This window comes from Ciconia boyciana, chromosome 9 (genome assembly GCF_034638445.1).
Source record: "Ciconia boyciana chromosome 9, ASM3463844v1, whole genome shotgun sequence".
Taxonomy (NCBI): domain Eukaryota; kingdom Metazoa; phylum Chordata; class Aves; order Ciconiiformes; family Ciconiidae; genus Ciconia; species Ciconia boyciana.
In genome coordinates, this window is record NC_132942.1 from 12,355,339 (window position 1) to 12,377,974 (window position 22,636).

Sequence of the window (22,636 nt, forward strand, 5' to 3'; positions counted from 1 at the left end):
AAGTTGGGCATATTCTACAAGTTTAGTTACTTCTCAGTGTTGTTCAGATTAATACTGATATAGTTTACAGGACAGACTGAATATTAAAAAGCCTTTAAAAAATTTCTTAATAGATGATGCTTCAGAACCACTCAATATAGGGCAGTTATTAACTTTCATCTGCAAGCAGTATTTCTTTAAAATTGCACAAAGTATACCTACAATATTTTATGTACTATTTACTAATAACGCCTAGGCAACTTCAGAAGACCAAGCTGCCTTTTGAAAAACATGTATGTCCGGCTATTTTATACATACCAACCTCTTAGCCATAAGGAACTCCTACCTTTCAAGTACACCTTTTGTTAAGAAAACCGTATTTATCCCAGAGTTAGAGACAAGTTATAATATATAAGGACACTAGTGCATTGCTTAGATAATTAGAAAGCTATCATCCATCTTCCTAACCTAAAATATGCAAGCCTTTGTTGCAACCTGTATATATATATCTGTATGTCTCATACATCCAGGCAAAAATAAAACTCTACTGTTATATGGGAGCACTTGAACAAAGTAGCCTTAAAACTACATCCTTTCAAGGCCATTTTAACCCCCTGTGTATGTACTCAGGGAAAAAAATAGACCTACTATAGCCTATGGTCAAGGATTATTGATGCAATCCAACTTAAAGCATTTAACCGAAGGTGCCCGAATTAGGAGCATAAACAAGGCAGCCTCCTCCAAGCAATGCTGAGCACAGACATCAGCTTCTGCTGTGAACCTCCTTCTGCAGGAGCCTGAAAGGACATGAGATGGAAGGATCATGGACTAGACACAGGAAACTGCCCTCTTCATTTAAATTGCTCAAATGAAGATAGATGAAAGTGACCAGAGCCTTTCCACCTTTAGCAAATTAATTTGATCTCTTTCAAAAGTCCCTAAGCACAGAAGTCTTTAGCTCTATTAATGGATGGAGTGATGCTTGTTCTGTACCAAAGGGCGGTGTTTCCAATGGACACAACAGCACATCCCTTAAGTAACTCCTCTTCCTTCCAAACGAAGGGATCACTACGGACCATAATTTAATTTAAAATGCATTTAATTCTCAACAACTCAGAGCAAGATAAAAACTGGCAGTGCAATGATTATCTTGGCAATGGTATCAGCTGTTACGTATCCAGTAATAGCTGAAGTAGGTCTTGACCATGGGCTATGCCTGTCTGTTCTAAAAAGGTACTCACCATAATGCTCAAAGGAGTTTATTTCTTCAATGTCATCATCTACTCATAAGCAAAAGCAGTATCGTTTGTCAGGACAGATGCACTTTTCCTACTTTTTCACATAATTTAAGACGAGTGCTGTAATAGCAGATTAAAATAAGCATATGTTGATTCTGGACTTGAGAGTTAAGTTTCTGTAGGAAAAGTCTTTGGTTCCGAGTCAAGGCAGAACTCTACAGTATTAGACAGATCCTATTCTCACCCCTTCTCCCCTTACTTGAAGGGAAAATAAGCCTAGCTTCAAATTTAAGGATGAGAACTTTGACTGGTAATGAGTGAGAAGGCATTAGCAAAAAGAGATTCTTATTTCAGCCATTTGAAAATAAAAGCCCAAATCTCCCATGGTTTTTCAAATGTTGTTGTGCAGGTAAAATTATTTTGTTTAGGTGGAGGGACTTCCGAAAGCATTGGAAAAAAAAAAAACCCAAAACCGCTGATTGCTGGCTATAGCAGTTAAAAGAAGAATTCACAAAAATGGCTGGATGCAAGTACATTTCAGATTCACCCAGCTCGCCGTCCTAATTACTGTGCTCTAATGAGCAAACCATGGCCGTGAAGTACTGCTTCTGCAGCTCTGATCGAGGGCGCCTCAAACCCAGGACCCAGCAGAACTGGGGCTGCGTTTTGGACTCCACCACAGTAGCAATCAAATCATAAACATGAACATAACAATCATAAACATAAAACCATTCAGATCCCCCAGCAAACAGAATAAATACAGAAAGAAAGTATTTAAGTTCCCTTGCTTTTAAAAGCCTGTATCAAAACTCAGGATGGAAAGCAATACAGCTGGGACCCGAGCAGACCGAGCAGCTCTGTTCAGCTCAGGCCAGGCCCCAGGCAGCAATTTCTTCCAACAGTAGTTTCTCTCCTGCTTACTTTTTAAGCTTTGGTTCATAAAACTACGGCCAGTGTTCAGGACCCTCCCTATTACAGCAATATTTTGGCACTACTAGCAACAGAGGCTATTAAAAATAAAAATCAGAAAGGCAATAAGAAACAAGAGACTCCTTTGCTGTGGGAAGAGTAATCTTTGCTGGGGTACGTCCAAGATGAATACCAACTACTTAGAGATGGTTGGAAAAAGCAAGTAGGAAGAATAATCCTCTTTGCATGTTTCTCTTTATACTAAACCTGGAAGTTTGATCTCTAGTATTCAGAACCAAGCCCTATTTTTATGACTGTAATTTCCCCTCCCCGAAGCACAGCATTTTCTTCTTGGCTATCACAGAAGAGCTTGTGTCTTTGTTAGATACCGACACCTGGAACAGCAGGAGCTGATCCAAACTGTCCCAAGCTCTCAATCCAAATTGCCACTCCAAAAAAGCCATTGAAATACGTATGTTTTCAGCTATCACACTGCTTGGAAAAGCTAGTCCTAGGAACATTTAAAGACTGGTCAATAAAGTAGCTGGTACTCAGTTAATCAGTCTCAACTGTATTTCCACAGAAAGAGCAGGCTGCAGTACTAGTCACAGGGGGGGAGCAGCTGGGGAGCAAATCCAAAGGTTTTGACCTGCGTAAAAGCTAAGGATGAGCATGAGAGAAACGCACCAGAACATGTTCACATCTGAGTAGCACTTCAGCTGGGGGAGCTGGGGTGAAAGAGCTCACTCATAGGGGCTCATTATTTAGCATCAGAATTTACTTTAACACATAATAATCTGCACTGAAATATCTTGATAGAAAAATATTTTTTGTGAGAAAAAGGGTTCCTTATTTATTAACCTTCAATATAAACAAGTGGAAGTTGGAAAGTTTCAAAATAAGAACAAGAAAAGAAATGGTGCATATACCTAGACCTGAATTGCATAGCAAGAGTTCCTTCAGCTGAAAAAATCCTCATATTAATTTATAATAATGAAATGAGACATGTGAAAGAAGGAAGGGTGACTGCACTGAGCAGCTAGAAGTGCACTTTATCAATGGAAGATGAATTCAGCTTGGAAATTTGGCAGGCAATCAGATAGCGACAGCATACTTGAGTAGGCAAACCTGGAAAGAGTTTTAAGACAAGATTAGATCAGTTGGTAGAATTTCTAAGACAGAATATTCTGTTTGACACAGCTCTGAACTAGGAAATACAGAAGCCTTTGCCGGCACTTCCACCTTGGACTTTGCACAACCTTATTTTAAGCTGAATTGTCATTACTACAAAAACCTATTTTATTAACAGGGTTGATTATCAGACAGCAGCACTCTCAACATCTCTCTGCACGTAGCCTGCCAAGAGACCTGAACAAGGCAGGACACTGGCAGGAATTTAAATGCTTCCTCCCCCACCCCCAGCTATCTATAATATTTTCCTAACTAATGGAGAGCTCAATACAAATTATTATCTCTTGGTAATAAGTTTCCCACCCCAATAAGATAAAGTGCTAACGTTGTTTCTTCCATAGTCCTGCGGCATACCATTTCCCCTGAATATAATCACCAGAAAGAAGATAAATGGAGTAAAAAAATTGCACTTGCATTCCTAAGATAAAACACCTGTCTTCTTTGGGATGGACAAAGCCAGAAAAAGTCATATAGCATAAGTGAACAGTTATATAGAATGCAAAAGAAATATTTGTTTATTTTGTGATGCAGTACTTTGAGGAAACTGTGGTAAGTACTGTTTTATATATGTTTACTTATAAATTGAGAAAAAGTTGCTCCCTGAGAACTGGTCATGATTGATCATGTCCTGGGATGGATGAAGGCTGGGAATGGGGAGCATCAAAGAGCCCACCTATTCTGCATGCGTAATAGCTACTCCAGGTGAAGCAGTTAGCTAGACCCCATCAACAGGATGGGCACAGGGGGAGTGTTTCATTTGGGCTTCACCAACTAATGCACCCTCAAATTTCTACTTCCAGATGGTTTGGTAAGCAGTCTCTGCCTAACTGACTTGCATCAAAAATGCTTGGAAGTCTCCACCAGCAGAACTAAGTGATGCCCACTATGTTAAAGATAAAACAAGGAACTCACATCCCTCTTATTTCAAATGGGGTTGCCATGTTTTTTGCGCTGCTAGGCGCTAAGTCTCCAAAAACCCGTGGAGTATTTCACTTTTCAAGCTGCCTAAAAAGCTAGAGTGGTAATTTAATCACAAGCCATGACTTCTTGTCCTCCTCCCCAACTTAAACCTAATTATGAGAAAGAATGGTATTTAGGAGAATCAGGTGCACAGCAGACCAGTCATTCTACTAGGAAGGGCATGAGGCATCCAAAGGAGACAAAGTACACGCAAGTCTCAAGACTCACCTCTGCTAACATCTCACCGACTGGACTTCAGTGACTGAAGGACTACGAAGCCAATCAATGCAGAACTGAGATGGTACCTTATAAAACGTGGGAACCTCGAAGCATTAATTACTGCTAAACAGGCAAGGTAAAAACAGTAGCAAAATGGTAGGGTTAGGAGTCAAAAATTCCCTTCTGGTCAAGCTTACTTGACCCAAAAAAATGGCTAAGGACAGTTCAGAAAATGCAGAAGTTGCTTCCACCAAACCAGTAAGGGCCAATTATCAGACTGTAAACTCCTTGGGGCCAGTATTGTTCCTCTGGTTCAATTTATTCAGTATTCATTACTTAGCCCAGAAAGGACCCAGACTACAACCTGTACTCAGGAACAGCACTATTCCAGCTGTAAGCAAAGGAAACGTAATTTTAAGAAGAGACCAGCAGGATAGAATCCATGAAAGATCCACAAGGTCACAAAATGCCGGAGTCTTCCTTTAACTGTAAAACCTGTATTTTGGTAGTGTTTCTCCCCATAAGAAACAAAAGGTAGAAAAGCTTCTGGAAATCTGTATCTGGACACACTGCATTATTTACATCATGATCTCCCCACAGCGGCAGTGGCCCAGGCAGTTCTGTCAGAGCTGAGAAGCACCCAGTATGTTTTCTAAGGGTTCATGACATTTAGAAGAAAAAAAGATACCCCAAATACAGCTAAACTGTTTTTAGAGGTTTACAGGAAATTAATCCTTCTGTATGCTGGATTGTTTTTTCTCATTTTGAGAGAAAGCACACTGGTTTAGAAAGTCTCTATCATGAGTCAGAGTTCAAGAACCAGAGGATTATTTACACCTAAAGGACTCTCATTCCAGTATTGCCTTGCAATACCAAACCGCAATATCCATGCTCGCTTGTTCTGACAAAGTTGCTGTTCCTTTTTTCTCCCAGAGGAGAAAATAAAATTGTGTATTCCCTCTTGTTCCATTACAAAGGAGTTTCAGTTAAAGCCAAAACCCGAGCCTGTAGTATTTTTGGAGCCATTTTTGTGCTGTAATGTCAGTGCAGCAGCTGGAGTGTCCTGGTTACGTACAACAAATGCGCTTGTTTTGGTTGCGTTAAAGCAGCGATGGGACATTGCATTAAGTACCATCAGCGTGAGGCTGTACAATATGTGACTGATTTAAAGCATGTGACTTTAATCGAGCAATGCACATTTCAATACACATGCGGTTTTCTGTTGCAATTCAAGCTGTTTTGGCACCAGAACTAGTTTTAGATTTGGATAAAGATACAATGGAGATCTACAGATGTGAAAAACTAACATAGGAATGAGTAAGAGAACATATCTCAAATGAGCATTTAAACCTGTCTTAGAATAATATCCGATATTGATAAGCACTTTTACAGAACATATTTTTATTGGATAATTGTTGATATTTATAGCAACCCATATTCTTCTAATGTACTTCTGTAGGCACATAGAAAAAAAAAATTACAAAAAATCAGTCTGTTATGTATTTTACTGAGCCAAGTCATCAATATGCAAGACACAAGTGAGTTCCGACTCTTTAAAAAAAAAGTTTAAATAGATATTTGACAGCTTTCCCCCTCTTCACCCCTCAAAGTGCTAACCCTCAGCTGGGACCCGTGATTTACCACCCATTCAGCAGGTTTGCTCATTACATGCACTGGATGTACGTAATGCACAGGCAAAGGAAGAGATTCGCTCACCCTCAGCAAGCAGGGCATTCGCATCACGTCCTAAACAGGCTTCCAGACCAAATCTGGGAACAGCGAAGGATGATGCTACTTAGAGGTGTGAAGGACTGGAGTGCTAAGCTTCATCTGAACGTATGTTTAACTACTGCTGCCACCAAATATAGCCTCCTTGTGAATACATCCAGCAAGAGTTAGTGAAATTGTTAGTCCAACCTTCCGATAACGTTTATGGTTTCCAAACTATTTAACATGTATGCTACACTTTGCTTCCCATTAGCACTTCCAAACTGCTTATTGCCCGTGCGTTCTCACCCGCGCTTCAGTCCCTGTGTTAACAAGCTTGGAGCAACCAGAGCCTGCAATTAGTAGAACCATGACTTTTACCTGCAATACGGTCCTGCACCAAAAAAGTATCTAAAACATGGTTCCACGTTCAGAGACATTGAGTGTCCTCTCCTCACTTCCAGCATGGCCCCACAGGTCCTTCTTGTCCCCTATGGGGGACAGGGATGCAATAAAATGACTCATGCAAGAGAGGTTCAGAAGCATTTGGTGGGTGAGAGCTCAACTGAAGGCTAAGCATCCTGCATTAAAGACATTATTTTGATGTACACAGCTTTTACTTGCACCAGAGATTAAACAAATGCATCTGAAAACACTCTGAAGGCATTAAGAAGTCCAGCATATATGACATACGCAATGCTTTGCTATACCTTTGCCAAGAAATACTTTATGCAGTACATATGAAGCATGTGAATTAGCAATTTTTACGTAAATCATTTACCTTTTCACCAGCCAGCCATTATCCTGCAATTGCCCATGCTTTACAGTAGGCTCAGGCGCTCCAGCAACAGCATGTTGCCAAAAAAAAATTGGCAGGAGAAAATGGCATTTGCCAGCTGCAGGTACTACCCACTATTTTGTAGGTATTCTTTTACAAAAAGACTGTATTTACCCATACAGACAAGAAATCACAGGAGATGATAGTTCTGTGGCAGAAAAATAAAGCGACAAAGTAAATGCCATGAGAGATCCTTCTCATGAATCCAGAGTGCCCTTGATCACAGCGTGACAGCAGAAATTGAGCTCCATGACTGAATTTTAAAAATACAAAGGTAACAAGCTTCCAACCCCAAACTACTGTATTCTGCTCCCGATGCCATCTCAGGCCCCGAGAGCGTTGTCAAAGAGCATGCATCTCTACTGGGAAAACGTGAAAAATGCCTTCCTACATTATATGTTGTCTGAACTAAGAGAATTATTTATAGTTGCTACATTTATTATAAATTATTATAAACTCTAAGTTGTTATGAACTATAAAATGTTTATAATTTCATTTTATGAAAAGTATTTTAGTTATTTATAGAAAAGTATCAATAATAGCAGATTGAATATATATATATGTTTTAAGGGTAAACTTTCCCTATTAAACAGGTGCAAAGATAACATGCAATCTACAGCACTGTATGATACATTTTCACATTTTAGTCTCTAATCTTTTCCCCCTGGGCAGCACCTGTTCTCACTGAAAACTACTGAAGCACTCTTCACTATCATTTGTAAAGTGCCTTTTCTTTCATGTTGGAGAATGTGGGAAAACCATGTGATAGATCATGCAGAAACTCCCCAAACCCCCTCCCTTCTACCTAATCTTCAGCACAAGAATGTCTTTAAATATATATATATACACACACACACATATATATATATATATAAAATCCTTCAGCACATCTGAGTTTCTACAGAAGTGAAGAATCATTTCTCCAGAACTGTGCCCATCTCCTCCCACAAACGGCTCTCAAGCAGGGCTTTGAATTTTTCCTTTTAAATCATGTTCGCTAAGGGGGGGGGGGAAGATGGGCAAAGAAAAAGACATGGAGAAAAGGATAAAGGGAAGAGCTGTTGAAGTGATCTAACACGCAAGCACAGCAGCAAGGATCCCCATCCCCACCAGTATTTCTGCTTTATGAAGCACAATTTTCAAATGCTTTACATTAGGCCCTAATAGGTCAACTGGATGTAGAACAGCTCCTGCAAATTGACAGCATGTATTAATTGGTTGTGCACTTATTACCTGCAGAACCTGCAGTGCCCCTGCATCTCAGTACTGTGAAGTCTCAGGATGACAGGCTACGTAGGTCATTTTAAATACTAAAGGTAGCCTAAGAAACTCCAGCCTCATTCAGTGTTTAAGACATAGTTTTTAATTACTTCAAAGGTGGGAAACAGAACATAAACCCTTTACGCCGTTTGCACTGCCCCATCTTTTGTCCATCTCTCATTTGCACAAACCTAATCTGAGTGTGCCAGGAGACAAAGCTATTACCTGGCTAATAGCTGTGAGATTGGCCCAGGGTCAGCAGAAGGCAGCAAATGCAAAATGCAGGTTCCGGCTGAACCTTAAATAAAACACATTAGACATCCTGCATATTTTACTGCACACAGGTCAAGACAGTAAAACATCAAGTTACATACTATGCTATAGGTGTTTTTCATCAACTGTACAAGCAGTGCAATGAACACTCATGCTGCTTTTGGATGTGTCACTCTTCTGATGATATTAGTAACTCAGTATGAAACACTGAATTAGATTCTGCACCTTTCACACTGGAAACACAATCACAACGTGAGGGAAAAGCACTTTTTTTTTTTCTTAAAAAAAACACAAACCAAAACCTGCACTTCTTTTGCTTCCCAAGTAGTGGAACATTTCTCTGTCTTCAAATCTTAGATTTCAGCCAGACAACATATAGGCAGCAGATTAAGCTTTAACTGAAAACCTCAGCATGCAAGTAAAGTGTTTCATTCAACAGCCAGAAACCAGGTTACTGACTTCAGCTCTTTTATTCTTCCTTGTACTCCACCTGCTTCACAGAACAGGTCACTTCATAGCCTTTCCCTTCTGATTTCGGGCAATTGAGCCTCGTCGCTCTCGCCACGCTCCCATGCCGAGTGATGCCAGGCACCAGCCTCTCACCAGCGGGACCAGCAGCCATGGCACAGGCGCTTCCCCAGTGAGTGGATCCGATGTGCCCCACACACTCACTCCTGACACGCGGATTCATCGGCCCTGCCAAGTCGCAATACAAACGCCAAAGGCTTAGCATCGTTGTGAGCAAACAGAGCCTGTAGGTTTTCAGTAAACAAAACAAGCAGATGCCTCTGAAAGCCCACCGTACACATGCAACGCTCACATCTCCCTGGCATCCACTCAAGGTCAGCGCCTTTCCGCATGTTGAAATTGAGCATCCCAAACTGGCAAGACATCCCTGAGGACTACCTCATCCGCCTGCTTACTCTATTTTTACTACAATTATGATGACTACAGCTGTCTAAATGGAGCAGCTTTTAAAACTAGAATTAGGAAGACTTAGAAAGACTCAATTTCATAATGTGACTTTTGCAAAAGAAAGAGTCCTATAGAGCTTCCAGCTGGAAGAAAAATAAAACCCACAAACTTCACCCAAAGCACCTGCATGTAGGAAAGATGAAGGTGAACCAATGGCTCCTGCCTTTAAGCTGCCACCTTGGTGCTACGCGCCCAAGAGATGCCACAGGTAGACCTTCCTGCTTCATCCTGGCTGCTGGGTGGCTGAACTCCCCCATAGAAATGCTCTTCCCTTCCTGAGACAGGGATGCCACCAGCCCTGGGAAGGGAAAACTTGCGGCCACACAGCCAGCTGTGCCTCTTCTCAGGGAACACCCCATGGGAAGGAAAACCAAGCCCTCCCCCTGTTTTCTTTCATAGCAGTACTTGGGAAAGCCACGCTGCATGGCTGCAGACACACTGGGTTCTGGATTCTCTGCAGGAGAGAACGGACATATTGCACCAGCCACGTTCAAAAAGTCATTTCGAACCTGGTGAGAAAGAATTGGGAGGATCATGAAGCACATACTGGCCAGTACAGCGTACTTTCCTGTAGCAGGCATAAGCAATTTGAAGAAAAAAAAAAATAATTAAGGACTAAGAGGGAAAAAAACCCTGAAGTATTTGCATCAAAGGAGTCTGAATTTTAAGGCAGTGAAGCAGAGGTAGCAAATTGGAAACAACTACCTAAAAATGTAACTGACTTTCATACACAGTTTGTCTACAAGACAGGGTGAAAGCACTTTTTACATCAAACCCTGTAAGTCTCTCAGTCCTTTTTTGCTTATAAAACAGCAAAGGAGCAGTCGTATTCATTTCTCAAACACGGTCATCTGGTCAGAAGTTCTTCAGATATTTATTTTCTTTCTTTTTTTTCCAGGATCTGGGTAACCAGACCAGCTGTGGCTGACTTGATCCTTCTTTGTACCTGCAAGAAGACTTGCAGGAATTGGCAAGACTTAACTATAAGGCAAATCTTTATTTCTTGCTTCAACTGTATTATAATTTGTGACTCATGAATTATATTATTCAACATTCACATGAAAAATAATAGCTATCATATTACCTGCTGCAATAAGAGTGGATTGCTGCTTTTTAGAGTTTATGCAAACATGCAACTAATAATATTTTCCATTTATCAAAAATCTCCAAAGCACAATGAATGTTCAATTTATTATATTTAATATTCAGCAAAGGAGGACGTTGTTGCTTTCAGCACTGAAATCCCAAATAGAGAAATTAAAACAAATCACTTCATCTAGAAGCCAAACAAACAATTACATGGAGGAACAATGCCAAAAAGGAAACCGAACAGCTGCGTTTGTCAGCCCTTATTAACAGTAAAAATAACGCCTTGTTTCATTTTCTAAGAGTTACTTGTTATCACCTGAAAAACAAAACAAAGTCTATTAGTTTACAAATGAAAAGTGTCATATCATTAAAGTGATATTCCAGTAGAAAAATACTTGGGACTGAATTATCAGGTGTTCTCAGCACAAGATCCACAGATCCTAATAATCTCAAGGAGGCTGTGCATGCCCAGCCCTCAGGAAACCGAGTCATTAAAGGCTACTTTTATTACAAAGCCCTGATAAAACACACACGTACTCTTGTGGACATCATGAGAGATTTAGCGCAAGTTGTAAGAGCCAAGCCAAGCTTTTCTTATTATTCCATTTAAAAAAGAGACACACACACTAAGACCTAACAGCTAGTGCCAGCTCTGATTTAGTATTACTTTTGCAAAAACATATCCAGCACTGTATTTCAAGGTTGCATTACAAAACAGCAGGAACTACCTGAAGTCTAGAGCTACCTCCTTTGGACGGCAATGAAACCCCAGAAAGGTGCTGTTTGCAGGCACGCACCATCACAGCTTGCAACCAACAGCTGTAACATGCTGCAAAATGCAATCTGGAAGTGGGAGATTCTTTGTATGCTCTGATACAAGGGGTAGGCACCAAATGCTATTAACTGCTCAGTCATGAGATGCTTGTTTAAGCCCCCTATGCAAGCCGTGCATAGCCCTACTGTATTAGTCCAATTGTGAGCAACAAATCTGACTACTTAATATGCAAATTCCCTTGGTCAGTCTTCCATAGAAGCACCATGAAAGCAGTTATTGTAACTTCAAATTAGACATGTGATATGCAGCACTGCAAAGCACTCTAAAGAAAATATTTAAGAAACTGTTGTCCAGTTATGAAAAGCAGAGGTTGAGCACAATATTTGGCTTTCTAGAAGTTAACGAAGCTCTAGCACTGCATCAAATACTGCAGGAGGAATTCATATTTTTAATAATCTCCTATTCTAGCATGTCAGTCAAATGTGCAGCCCTATTTCCACCTCTCCCTGTTATCACTGCTGGGTGATAGGGGCAGCAGTAAAGATGACAAATTTCAAACAAAATCACCGTCTTTTATAACAAAGAAGGGCGATAAGAACTCCAGCAGGCAGGCGAACATCACGTCAACGAGAGTGCAGCAGCAATCAGACAGCTGCAGCCAAAAGGCTTAATCTGTAATGACTTGTCATGCCCGTACTTCTAGACACTGGATTTCCTGCCTTTTCATTATTCCATACAAATAAATGTCTTGCTGAACTTTACCAGGTAAGACAAAGTAATATGCAACTTCTAATAGCATTTAGAGTTTGACAGAAGAAAATGAACAGGTTTGTGTTTCTCCTTTTCCTTCCCACTGCTCCCCTCCAGAAAAGAAAAGAAATTTAAGAGCAGCCCTCCAAAAAGGACTTGCCTGTAGGGACAGCAAGTTGGCAATACAAGTTGTCCTGTTTGTGCTAAACCAAACATACCTGATAAGCTATTAAACCTTACTTACAGGCACAAGTGCAGAGCTTTCGAGCAGTTAACTCCAAACCCAATGCTCTTCTGAACACACAACTGAAGAAGTCACATAACCTATAAGTGGCCAGAGAACAGCTATTCCTCTCCCAGTCTCACCGTCCTGCAGAAACTCAGTTACCTTGGACAAGACACAGCAAGAAGAAATGTGGTGATTGGCTCCTGAAAGCTTGGAATATCTGATGGGAGACAGCTGAGCTAAAGGGATGGGGGGGGGGAGGAACTGTGTCTATAAATCACTTGGTGGTCATCATTTATTCTTCTAGGTACCTCCCCTTCATAGAATCACCAATAAATCCATCTCACCATCCAGGACACCCACCCACCACAATACAGCTCTGCTGGAGTACAACACACCAAGCATCGAGACAGGAACTTTTTCCTAAATATGACAAGCAATATGCTGTTGAAATTAAAACTTGCTAAAAAGAGAGGTGATAATGAAACAGCTGGTGCCAATCTGCAAAGACCATTTCACTTCCAGCAGAATGGGCAGAGCAGCATCTGTCTAGTTCTTGTTAAGGAACAGACTCTTCCTGCTTCGGTCAATGCGAACAGAAATGTGAAATAAGCTGCTACACACGTAGGAGAGCTGGTATTTTTGATTAACTCAATCTTACACACGGACACACACCTGAGTATATGCAATGGCTCTCCGGATACATGCAAGCATCTTGACCTTGAAAAATACCAATAGTAAAAGACAAAGGAAGCACACGCTGTCAGGGCACGCTGTCAGCTTTGCTGAGCAGCAGAGAAGTAACAGGAAGTGCCAGTGATCAACAAAAGGATCAAGGAGAATACAGGGATGTGACAAATCCTCATCTCAACTTCAGTGATACAACCGAGCAAGATTTTGCCAGCTCCACACAGCACTGTACTAGATGGAGACAGGTATGAATTAGACTTGAGATCTGGCTCCCACTTTTATACAGCATCAAGCGCTGCTATTACCGTCTAATCAATCTCTTGACGACTCGTAATTCTCCAAGAAACTTTGCCATTCTGGGGAAAAGACAAAGCCTCCCCAAAGTAAGTCCATCACTGGCAATGCTCTGGTTAGACCTGAGATGTTTCTGTTCCAAAATACCTTCCTGAGATTTATAAATGATCTGGCCCTGCTCACTGACAGCAATCTGAAAGCAAATACACCAGACTAGGTCACAGCCCAGGAGCTGGAGGAAATGAGCCTTATTTGGGAACCAGGAATAAATCGCCTTTCTGCACAGGTCTAGTCTCCAAATAGTGTTTGCTTGTGTTTCAGCTGGTTCACTTGCTGATGCCTGAAGACATAAGCTCCCTTGAGTGAGCAAGTCAGATTTCATCCTTGGCGTGGGCATGTTTGCAGAATTTGTAAAGCCAAGAATTAGTGCAGACTGGACTCTGGCATCTCAGGAGTTAGATTTATAAAAGATATTCTGAGGTTCTTTCAGTTTAACCTACACCCCCTTTTTTCTTGTTGAGAGGCAGGAACAGATATGTAACATTACAAAATAGGCTACTGCACACTGTAGCTGATTGTTTAAGACTGTCCTAAGAAGCCTATAATTCAACTGACATTTCATCACTTCTCACTTCAGTGAGACAACCTTAAGGAACATTATCCTTAGAGCATGAATCAACACGAGCCAGCTGACATGCATTTCGCATCTCTTACATCTTGAAAAACCCAGCTGCTGTTCTAATGCACCAAGCACAATAGGTTATTTAACCCCAAAGCAGCAGTATGTCATGCCATGTAAACACCAAGCAGGAACACGCTCCCCGTAAGTCCAACCGGGACAGCAATCTGTAGACAACTTGGAGGAAGACTGCCCACCTCATGTGCTGCTACTGGGCATGTAATAAGACTGCTTTACAATATCAGCCAAACTCTGATAATTTTTTTTTTCTTGTATCTCATTCATTCCATGTCACAGGCAAGAGCAAGGAAATTAAACCAAGGCTATTTCTGTGACATGATCTCACCTCCTAACACCTAGCTACTAAAGCAGGTCTCAGAACAAATGTCAGCTTAGCTTTTAATGCTATTTTTTGGTCAAGATTTTTTGGGTATGCGATAATTCCTGCCATTCTTTTTCTTTGAGTTTTGGTATGCTCTGGTCCTTTCTGCACTGACACTCTGGCATTTTTTACTGGTTGGTAAGTCTGCTCAGTATTGATGCAATTTTTAGATAACTCACTTCTTCCCCTTTTTTATTAATAGAGGGGAAGAGTAAGGAAGACTCATACTAGACAAAGCTATAAAATTTCTTTTAATGACAATGATGTGATTAAATCCTACACAGTTCTTAGCAGCTGGACTTTCTGGTATTTCTATGAACTGTGCATCTGGCATTAATCAGCAGGTGGCTGCTTCAGATATAATTGTATGAGCTGCTTTTTTTTTACATTATGGAATGACAGCAAAGTCACTGATACGACAGAGTACCCATCAGCTGGGGCATCCAAAACAAAACCAGACTGATAAATAATATTCTATAAGGCACAGGGGAAAATGTAGACCTAGGTCAGCAATTTTCAACCTGAAATCTGTGGACCCTGCATGTGCGAGGACTACTTATAAGTCAAGTGTCCTGTTGGTAGGCTGACTGGAAATTACTATAAAGCATATACAGCTCAGCTGGATAACATCAGGGGTCCACAAACCCAAGAACGTTGAAAAAGCAATCATTCAGACATTTAGGTAGAGAAAAACATAAGGGTAAAGGCCACTTACACTGCAGCAGTGTTTCCACATAAGCTACACTCACTAAGTAGGTGTGCACTTGCACACGAGCGAGAACACGCTGTTCCAGCATCTGAAGTCGCTAAAAATTGATTATTTAGCATGGGTGATTTAGGCTGGAGGAAAGCATCCATCTTTCTTGGAGAGAAGGAAAAAAAAAAAAACAAAACACCAAACCCGCAGCAGTGCCAGGATCTAAGTTATCTGAAGAATTATTTTCCACACACCACAAGGAGCTGAGACCAAGGAAAACAAAGTTTGGGAGCCCCAGGCAGGCCCTTTCCCCAGCCTGTCTTTATTTCATCAGCCGCCTGCCCCCGGGCCGCGCCGCGGAGCCCCCAGCCACGGGGCCGCGTCCGCGGGGCGGGGGGCTCTGCCCGCCGGGGGCGCGCCCACCCGCGCACCCCGCCGAGCTCCCAGGGGCTGTAAGCCGGCCGGGGGTGCCCAGCACGCCCCCCGCACACCCCCGCCGCCCCGAGAAAGTTACGGCCCGGGCGGCCGCGCCGGGGCCGGGCGCGGGCTGGGGGGGGGAAGCCAGGCGCGGCGCCCCGAGGCCGGCGAGGGCAGCGCGGCTCCCCGGCGCCGGCCCCGGGCCCGTCCCCGCCGCAGGCCCCGACCCGCAGCGCCCGCCCCGGGTCCCCCCGCGGCGCCGGGGGCGGTTCGCCGCCCCCCAGCCCCGGGGCCCGGCGCTCCCCTCCGGTGCCGACCGAGTTCTCGTTGAGGCTGCCCGAGGAGTCGTGGTGGGAGCCCACACACCCGCCCATGGGGCCCGCCCGGCTCGCAGACCCGCCGCCGAGCCGCCCCCCACCCCCTCCCCTGTAGCCGAGCTCCGCCGCCGGCCGGGCAGGCGCGATGGCTCCGGAGCCGCCTCCTCGGTCTGCAACACCGCCCCGAGGCGCGGCCTCCGCCCGCCGCCCGGCTCCGCCTCCGGCCCGCCGGGGCCCGCCCCGGCCCCGGGCTCGCCCCGGCCCCGGCCCCGGCCCCGGCCCGCGCCGGGCGGGGACGGCACGCCGCCTCGCCGGGCCTTGCGCCGCGGCGGCCCGCGGGCTGGGCCAGGCCTGGCCGCGGCCCGGCGCCGCCGAGCCCGAGGCCGCCCCTCACCCCCCCCGGGCGACGGCGGCGGGCAGCGGCCCCGCGGGGCAGGGCGAAGCCCCGGTGGCAGGTGGCGGGCGGCCCCGGCGCGCCGCGATCGACCCCCGCCGCACGGGTCGGGCCGGGGCCGCGAGCCCGGGCGCGGGGCGGACGGCGGAGGAGGTCGAGGGCCGCGGGCTTTGTGTGGGGGTGCGGGGCCAAGCCCCCCGGCTGCGGGCAGCGCTGCGGCGCGGCTTCCAGGCTCGGAGGGTGCAGGGGTTGGGCGAGCAGGGCCCGTCTGGCTGGGCCGGCCGGGTCGCCGGGGCCTTAGGTGGCGAGAGGTATTTGTTTTTTCTTATTGTGCAGCCTGGGACTTTCCCGTGCTTTCCTATGTTATTTATGTCTGCACATGAAATTACACGCACACTCGGAGATAAACCTGTATCCCACCAAATCATCCAATCACCTCTGTGTTGACAGACTGCCCGTTTAAATTAAAATAAAAAACTAAGCAAAATCAGTGTTTCTTGGTCAATCGGCACCTGACTTAAATCCTCTGAGAAGAAAAGTTTGACTTTTGTGTGCTTAATGCCTAGAGGGGTTATCTTATTTCAGTAGCAATCTCACCGTGGGTTTGGGGACTTGCGGTTCATACACTATCAGATGCACTGTAGCTCTTTGAAACAACCAGCAATAAGTCAGAACATTGAGAAATGGAAGCAGACAGTGCAAAAAATAAAGCATGGTAACAGACTGCTCTGGGTTCCCCACACGCTCTGCTATACATGGCAGCTTAATGTTCTCATACACAAAATAGCAGAAAACAAAACTCAAGCTGAGCATATCTTACCTCTTTAAAGATGACATTGCAAATGTAGTTTTTAGAATTAAGATTACGTAGCTATTTGTAGAGCTCGTAGTCGCCACAGTGAAAGGAATGGATGGACAAATCCATTTTTCTGCCATTAATTTTCCTACATAATCTTCATACGGAAAGACCAGCCAGCCTTTGGGAAGGCACTTGCGTCGATAATTAAAATCCCAAATGTATAATGTAAAAATCCCAATTTATCATCTGAGAACAAAAAGACGTAGAGCTGGTCTACTTTATGGGTCCAAATAGGAAGGTCAGGACTGGTAAGAAAACCTAAGGAAAGATTATTAGAGTCTGAACACATGCACACTAATTACAAGAAAAGCAAAAATTCCTTGTCTCTGCGGACATTTAAACCAGATAAAGGAAACATAGAGCTCAGTTGTTCTAGTTTTCTTTTCAGGTTGTATCTGAGGGCCACATGGGGGTTTGCCTGAACATACACAGGTATAATCAAAGGTACATTAAGGGTTGGTTTTTTTTTTTTGGATTGAATGTAATTTGTTCAAAATTGTAGGAATACAGAAGAAAGTTAAGGATGTTTGCAAGTTTTCATGAGAGTAGGTGTCGATGTGGGTATATCATCATCAGAGTACGGTAATTTTGCAGAGAAAGCATGGATTGCGGTGAGGCACTCAGGATGCGCACTGGGAGGGCTTCTGCCTCTGGATATCATCCTGCCCAGTGAGATCCCAAAAATGCCCGCCAGTGAGGCTGAGGGGGGTTAAACACAATGTGACTCTGTTCCATAAGGGAGTGGCTGCAGGACCACGAGCTGGCGTGGGAAAGAGTGTCCACACTCAGCAGTCTGCTTGTTGAGCTTTGCAGTAACACATTGACGCTTGTTATTCTGCCTATTTGTTACTAAACTCTCTCATTACATACCTTGTTGTTCTCACACACACACTGTATATAATATATATGTATTTGTGTGTATATGAACACTCAAGATAGGCCAAAGTCAATATTTACAGCCTGACCCTATGTATCAGAATGTACTTGCAATACACTAATAAAGTACAGAAGACAAACCAAGACTTTTTCTAAACAGATGATTTATTTTGAAGATTATATTCCCCCTCAAAATAAGTTTACGAGAGGCAAGGACTGAGCTTTGCAATCAGAGTTTCTACACTCTAATCTTGGCTCTGCCTTGCTACCCACTGTGGCCTTCGACAAGTCGCATAACCTCGGTTGCTCTATATCTATCAGTAGAATAATGTTTGCCTACATATCTCTTGGGGGTATGGCTAGGATTAATTAATTCTTACTCTTTATTACTTGTTAACTGCCTGCAATGTGTGGGATGTAAAACACTTTGAAGATCAGAAGTGTCATTTCACAAATTGAATGGTGTACTGAATTGACTATTCCATATAGGTACAACTACCCTATATGGTTGGAAACGATTCTTTGTGGGTCATAAACCCTACAGTGCTAACAGCTAAAGGATTTTCTTTTGGCACAAGATGCTACTGGACTGCATATTGTACCAGGAGGGCCAGAGCGATGGAGTTCATGGCCAAGGAATGCAGCATGTAGAAAAGCCCTGAATGGATCTACATATGCATTCTCAGGGTTATTTCCTAGATATTCCTATATATTAACATATTTTGTATACTTCACCAGTTTTTCTCTCCAACTGGGATCTCACTGTTTGCTCGCAGTCAATGGTGGTGGGTTTTGCCATCACATGATGATACAGTATGATAAATCCCTGTTCCCTGATGATTCAGCTTTGCGTGGGAACAAGTATGAGATGCTGACAAATTGCACCAGTGCTGAAACTTCTGTCTCAAGCATCAACATTTTGATTTTTATCAGTGCTACCCAGGACTGTACTATCAAAGTCTTATCACTGTAAGTGAAAGTCTACCCAGATCTCTTTCATCCTCCTTCAACAGATGGGAAAGGGAGACACGAGAGATGAGGTTATTTGCCAAAGGTCCCACAGGAAGCAGAAGCAGGAAAGAACCGTGGAGTCCAACCACTGTGTGATGCTGAGCCCGTCTTCCTCCTCAGAGAGTCTGAAGAAATTTAGCAAGTTGCTATTTTCAGGTTTACTTCCACATGGCGCTCTTCCTGAAAGCTAATGAGGCTGTAGCCTCATTTTCACAAGTGACATGATGGCGGTTTCCCTGTCCCAATATGATGCACAGCACTTATATTTAGATGTGGTTTTGAGGAACGCTGGCTCCCATTCCAAAATTCCCACCAGTGATTTTTAGGCTGACTCCAAGCTAAAATAATCCATCCCTTAGAAAGCCATAGCAAAGCGACTGGTATCAATCACCACCTGGAGACTGCAAAGCTGTGTCAAAACGATGTTAAACCGGACAGAGTTTGTTTTCCTGGAATGACCAAGGGATATAAATCTATTGCATGGAGGGGTCCCTGTGGTTGAGGAACCCCATCAGACATCAGGACATCCAGAGCTGACCAAATATAAACAGAGTGAATGTCTGCCTAGTCCTGCCTGTGCCTTCCCGGTGCCCTCTGGTAGTGCACATCCTTCAGCACATCTCTGGGAGCACAAACACATCGGTCTGAATGCCGTGGCACACACCTCTGCTGCAGGAAATGCTGGGATGGGCAGTTTGAGCTTCTGAAGGAACTTCCATCGATTGGACAGTGTATTGCTTTGAAGAGTGGGTTACGTTTCTCTCCTGACCTCTGCCAAGCCCAACTCCTACTCCTATGGACTACTTTTGCAGGCTCTTTATGTCTTCTCTGTTAATAACAGAAGGAGTGGTGATGTTTCAGCTTTCTTTTATATGTTTCTGCAGAGCTCTGTGGTTTCTATCCTCAATAGCTGTAGAAAAGGGGTCACTGGAAAGGCTAAAAATCACTGTTTAATGTGAGCTGATGGCAGGAATCTCCAGGGGTGGTGAATTCTACTGCAGAAACCCACAAAATTCCCCCATATATTCCTTGCTGGCAGTTTTGCTTTGCCCAGAACGCACCAGTGGCACTACCCTCTGCTGCCAGACTGTTGAGGAAAGGCTCATTTTTCGTTGAGCATTTCAGCACCGATGTTATTTTACAGGGACCATGGAAATATTTTGCTTTTTAGCCTGAAAACCTTGAAAATGGATAACTGAATCAGCCCAGAGTTTAATCAGATATTTCTCTCTTCATTAATGTCTTTACAACCAGAACTTTGTGAAGTTATGTTTGTCAAATACTTAATTTCTGTGGGAAAAGAGTTGCTCTAACTTCAGGCTATAGGTATATAAGCAATTCCACTACAAGTTCCATTTCTTGTCTGCACTGGAAATCAAGAACTTACAAACCAATTTTTTTTCACTGGGTGGAGGGACCATATATCTTAAGTATTAGCTGTTGGCCAGCAGGTACTTTCGTGACCGGCACGCATGAAGGCAGCTGACAAGTGAGCTGTCCACTTTCATTTTCTGTTTCATGACAGCTTTATTGCTGCTTCTCCATTTAAACATGCTGCTCATTTTTAATAAATTCTGAATTCTGCAAGCTGTTCTGAAAGCAGGTGGGTTTTTTTTAACCCACCGTCCCAACCAGCTCCTGTCAACTTAAATTCTCTGAATAAGAGATATTTATTGCTTTGTCACATCAGGGAGGTTTTTCTAATGGTCAAAATATAAATTAAAAAAAAATAGCCTTGAATACTCAAGAAACAAAAGTGAAACACTGCTTCCCTCCTGTGGTGACCTTCCTGATTGCACACCAAAACACTATATTTGTATAGACAAAATAAATTGCACGTTTTAAGTGATTTTTTGAATTATTATTATTCTGATGACATTTGAAGAGTATCACTTTCTTGCTAATCTGCAGCCAAGCAGTCACTCACGTCCTGCTGTTATTGTTACAGCGCTGGATTTAAGTTTTGTTTTCAAAGCTGAATGGTGCTGCTGAAGCGTACGAAGTGCCAGCTCTTGCTAATCGGCTGCGATAGAAGCCGTGAGAACCTTATCTCATTACGACCTGCTGTTTGTGGACAAGCTCTCCTCTTTCAGCTGCATTTGAATTGATTCTCTGCCTGGGTGGGTGCAGGAGTGTTATGTGTCGGTGTGCTAAATAATGAAGTGGATTAGTGGCAGTGGGACAAAGAGAGCAAGCGTGGATGAGGGCCCCGAGCCTACCTGCAAACTGCTCTGATGCAGCAGGAGCTGTTTTACAGGCTGCTGGGTTACTGAGCCAGCACAGAAGGACAGGCCACACAATGGGTTATGTTATTACCATTTCTGCATTTGCTACTATTATCAATATTGTGTTAGCATCTGGAGGGCTCACTCAGGATCCCGTATCTTCATCCGAAAGGACACTGATAGGTTTCAAAGGGAAGACATAGGGGGATGTAGGATGTGGCTTACTATAGCAAGGGAACATAGCAGGGGGCATGATAAAAGTATCTGGCGTCATGAATAAGTGAGAGGAAACAGGGCAAGAGATTTCAATTATTTCCTTTTTTTCCTTTTTTTGTTGTGCAAGAATGAAGGCATATCCTAGCAATGATTAAGAGGGTAAGTCAGAGCTGATTAAGGAACAATTCTTTTCGTGGAGCATGTAACTGAGTAGAGAGTGGAAGAAATGCGTAACACCCAGGACTCTGCAAAACTCACAGAGGTCCATACCTGGAACTGGAGACACCTCAAGGGTGGCCTGGCTCATCTACACCTGCTGCAGGGTTGCCTGCCGCTCCCTGGGATGCTGCCGGTGCTGAAAGCTGGATGCTGGAATAAGAGAGACCCCAGGTACCACACGGCCTCCCAATTGCTTGCTCTGTTAATCCATGGACAGAGGGGTCTGCCCTGTGTCAGGAGGAAAGCATGTTACCGGCAGAGTCACAAGCTAGCAGGCGTGTAGGTAAAGCTGTGCTTGCTGCCGAGCAGAGGTGGGGAGGAAGGAGAGGATAAGGAGAAGCTTTGCAGTGGCTGATTCATGACCCGTTGCTTCGCTCTTGGCTTAGTGCTAATGAACACCAAAAGCTCCTTTGGGAAAGAAGTTTGAGAGTTCCCTTGTTCCTTGATTTTTAGCTCTGCTTCCCAAATGCAAAGCATTTGAAATCAAAGACCTATTTCTTAGACAGAATATACAGACAACCTTCTCACGCAGGACCAAAAATTGGGTTCATATGAGGAGAAATTGTGCAGTTTTTGGCGGGAAGAGAAGGAGGGGTGGAAAAGGAAAGATGCTACCTCCTGTCAAAATGCTTTTGATAAATTTAAAGCTGAGCCAGATGGTAATGGTACAGGCTAATGTTACCATATGGCAGGATCAGTCATGCAAGAAATATGCTACTTTAAGGAATGTGTGAAACTGATAGATGTTAATATTCCAAATATTTGAGATTTGTATCTTGAGCCTTCTCATGGGCTGCGGAGCTGGAAGAAGATGCACGTGCTCAGGAAGTGTTGGCTTGGACTGCAGTCATACTCCAGTGGGATATTTCTCCTCCGCTGTCCTCAGCAGTAGGAAACATCTGGCCGAGCTATTGCTTTGCTCTCCCCGCTCAGTGCTGGGCGCACGTCACAGCAGCGTGTGTGTGTCCAGG

At 43.7% G+C, this 22,636-nt stretch overlaps 1 protein-coding gene across 1 annotated transcript in view; it reads right to left on the bottom strand.

The window, feature by feature from the left end:
* UBTD2 (ubiquitin domain containing 2) overlaps nt 1-15,246 on the bottom strand; it is a 53,716-nt gene extending 38,470 nt beyond the window's left edge. The window contains exon 1 of the mRNA XM_072872483.1: nt 15,150-15,246. Within this exon, the coding sequence (XP_072728584.1) occupies nt 15,150-15,231 (82 nt within the window). The 5' untranslated portion in view covers nt 15,232-15,246. The remainder of the gene's footprint in view (nt 1-15,149) is intronic.
* Between the last annotated feature and the right edge of the window lie 7,390 nt (nt 15,247-22,636).